The following is a 1504-nucleotide window of genomic DNA, read 5'->3' on the forward strand; positions in this document are numbered from 1 at the left end:
GATAAAAAGTCCAAGTACTTTTTATGGATTGATATTGTGGCGGCTGATGATTGTAGGTACAAATTCCATAATTCCCGGTGGATGGTAGCCGGCAAAGCTGACCCTGAAATGCCAAAGAGAATGTACATCCACCCGGACAGCCCGGCCACCGGCGAACAATGGATGTCCAAAGTCGTCACCTTCCACAAGCTGAAGCTCACTAACAACATCTCTGACAAGCACGGATTTGTGAGTGCCTTTTACACCTTCCTTTGCCCCCCGCTTTCCCTCCCTCACCCCCTGCCCGGGGTGGTGGGTCCCGGTGTGAGGGATCCCCCCGGGAGCGCAGCGACTGCTCGGCCTGAGCCATGTCCGCAGCCCCGGCCAGCAGCTCCCGTGGGTTGGAGGGATGCAGGGAGAACGGAGGATAAACACCCCCTCCACGCACACAGGGACGTGTGTCTGTCCAGTTTAGAATATTCCTTGATTTTTATTTATTTTTTTTATGTTGTTGAGGTCAGGTTTAAACACTTGAGTTTATTCTGTAACCTCTCCGTGCCATTCAACGTTAACTTTAAGAGATATATTTCCAGCACAGCACAACTCGATATTTCTCAGAGCTGTGGTGACTTTATAAATCTCTTTTTTATATATAAATTTATACTTTTTTAATTAAGTCGATCACAGTTTTTAAGCGTAGCAAAATGATATGCATATGTGTAGAAAGGGCTTAAAGGCCTAAGTATGCAAACATTTAAATATATATTAATCTGGATAATGTAAAGCAAGCCGGAGTGAAAATAAACAGGGACCAAAATCAGAGGTCAAGTTGCCCATTCATGTCTATCCACTCCTTTACATTTACTGGGTGTACAGAGATAAAAACTTACCCTAAGAGTGAAATCAAACAAACCTGCTGATAAGTCCTCTGACGCTCCTTGCTATTTCTTTCTATTCCTGGGAAAGCCTTCTCCTCGGAGCCGGGGGTTGCTGGTGGTGACCGCGGTCGGGGGATCTCTAATGTGCTGAAGATTACATTTGCTGGCTGTGATTTGATTAGACAATACATTTTTTATTTTTTTTGCCTTTCGCAGAAGGCCTTAAGTGGATTGGGGCAAGCAATTAGACCTAACCAAGGCTCTCGTGGTGGTGTTGCTATTGTAGCTGCTGCTTTACTTCATTTTATTTATTATTTTATTTTTTTTTCCACGTTGAAATCAAAAGACATCGCAGCCGGAGCCCAAACAGCTTCTCCCCTTCTCTCAGGAGAGCTCTGCTGGGATTTTTTTTCCCCCTTCCCTTCCCAGAGGTCCAGCACAGAGCCTAACCCCGGCGAGCTAGAGCTGTCAGTGCTATTTTTTTTTTTGGTTGTTGGATGCTGCAAGGCGTGTGCGTGTGTTTGGAGTGTGCTCGGCGGGGAGGAGGAGTGAGGGGAGGAAGGAGAGGGGAAGGCAAATTAGGAGGAGAAAGTGCCGATGGTTGGGGGGGAAGTGCGAGGCGGGGGTGCTACTCCAGCTGACCCTCT

General features: G+C 46.9%; 1 protein-coding gene across 1 annotated transcript in view; it reads left to right on the top strand.

Annotated features, from left to right (window-relative positions):
• Window positions 1-228, top strand: part of TBX3 (T-box transcription factor 3) — a gene marked incomplete at its 3' end in the record, with an annotated part of 2552 nt that extends 2324 nt beyond the window's left edge. The window contains 1 exon segment of the mRNA XM_010165143.1: window positions 1-228. Coding sequence (XP_010163445.1) covers window positions 1-228 — 228 coding nt within the window.
• Between the last annotated feature and the right edge of the window lie 1276 nt (window positions 229-1504).

Source organism: Antrostomus carolinensis, unplaced genomic scaffold (assembly GCF_000700745.2).
Source record: "Antrostomus carolinensis isolate BGI_N321 unplaced genomic scaffold, ASM70074v2 scaffold33683, whole genome shotgun sequence".
Classification (NCBI taxonomy): domain Eukaryota; kingdom Metazoa; phylum Chordata; class Aves; order Caprimulgiformes; family Caprimulgidae; genus Antrostomus; species Antrostomus carolinensis.